Source organism: Calidris pugnax, unplaced genomic scaffold (assembly GCF_001431845.1).
Source record: "Calidris pugnax isolate Ruff unplaced genomic scaffold, ASM143184v1 scaffold949, whole genome shotgun sequence".
Taxonomy (NCBI): domain Eukaryota; kingdom Metazoa; phylum Chordata; class Aves; order Charadriiformes; family Scolopacidae; genus Calidris; species Calidris pugnax.
In genome coordinates, this window is record NW_015091637.1 from 54,045 (window position 1) to 54,694 (window position 650).

General features: G+C 61.4%; 1 protein-coding gene across 1 annotated transcript in view; it reads right to left on the reverse strand.

The window, feature by feature from the left end:
• Nucleotides 1-5: 5 nt before the first annotated feature.
• Nucleotides 6-650, reverse strand: part of THEM4 (thioesterase superfamily member 4) — a 4,100-nt gene continuing 3,455 nt past the window's right edge. Inside the window, exon 2 of the mRNA XM_014961851.1 lies at nt 6-120. Within this exon, the coding sequence (XP_014817337.1) occupies nt 6-120 (115 nt within the window). The remainder of the gene's footprint in view (nt 121-650) is intronic.

A 650-nucleotide genomic window follows, 5' to 3' on the forward strand; every position in this document is an offset into this window, starting at 1 on the left:
GACACTCACGCCAGGTAGTCGATGCCGAGGTTGGCCGTCACCACCGGCCCGGCCACCGCCAGGGCGCAGGTCCCCAGGGCGCTGTCGATGATGGTGGCGATGGCACCACCATGGGTCAAGCTTTGGGGTGGGGGGGACAGAAAGAGGGGAAAAGGGGGGGTGAGTGACAGCGCCGGAGCTGGGGGACACATGGGGGGGGTGATATCATGGAATTGTTGGAGGTGGAAGGGACCTTCTGGAGATCTTCTGGCCCAACTCTCCTGCTGGAGCCAGGTTGCCCAGAGGACATCACTTGGGGCTCCTCAGGGGTCGGTACTGGGACTAGTGATGTTCAACGTCTCGTTGGAGACACGGGCAGGGGGATGGAGGGGACCCTCAAGGAGTTTGGTGGTGACACCAAGGTCGGTGGTGTGGGTCACACCCTGGAGAGAAGGGATCTGCCATCCAGAGGGAGCTGGACAGGCTGGAGAAGTGGGGTCTGTGCAAACCTCATGAGGTTCCACCAAGCCAAGCGCCCTCAGGGTCCTGCCCCCTGGACGTTGGGGGAATGGCCGGAGAGCAGCCCCGAGGAGAAGGACTTGGGGGGGTTGGCAGATGTTTTGATCAACGTGTTGCAGCAATATTTGCGGAAAGCCGAGTATGTTCTCCAT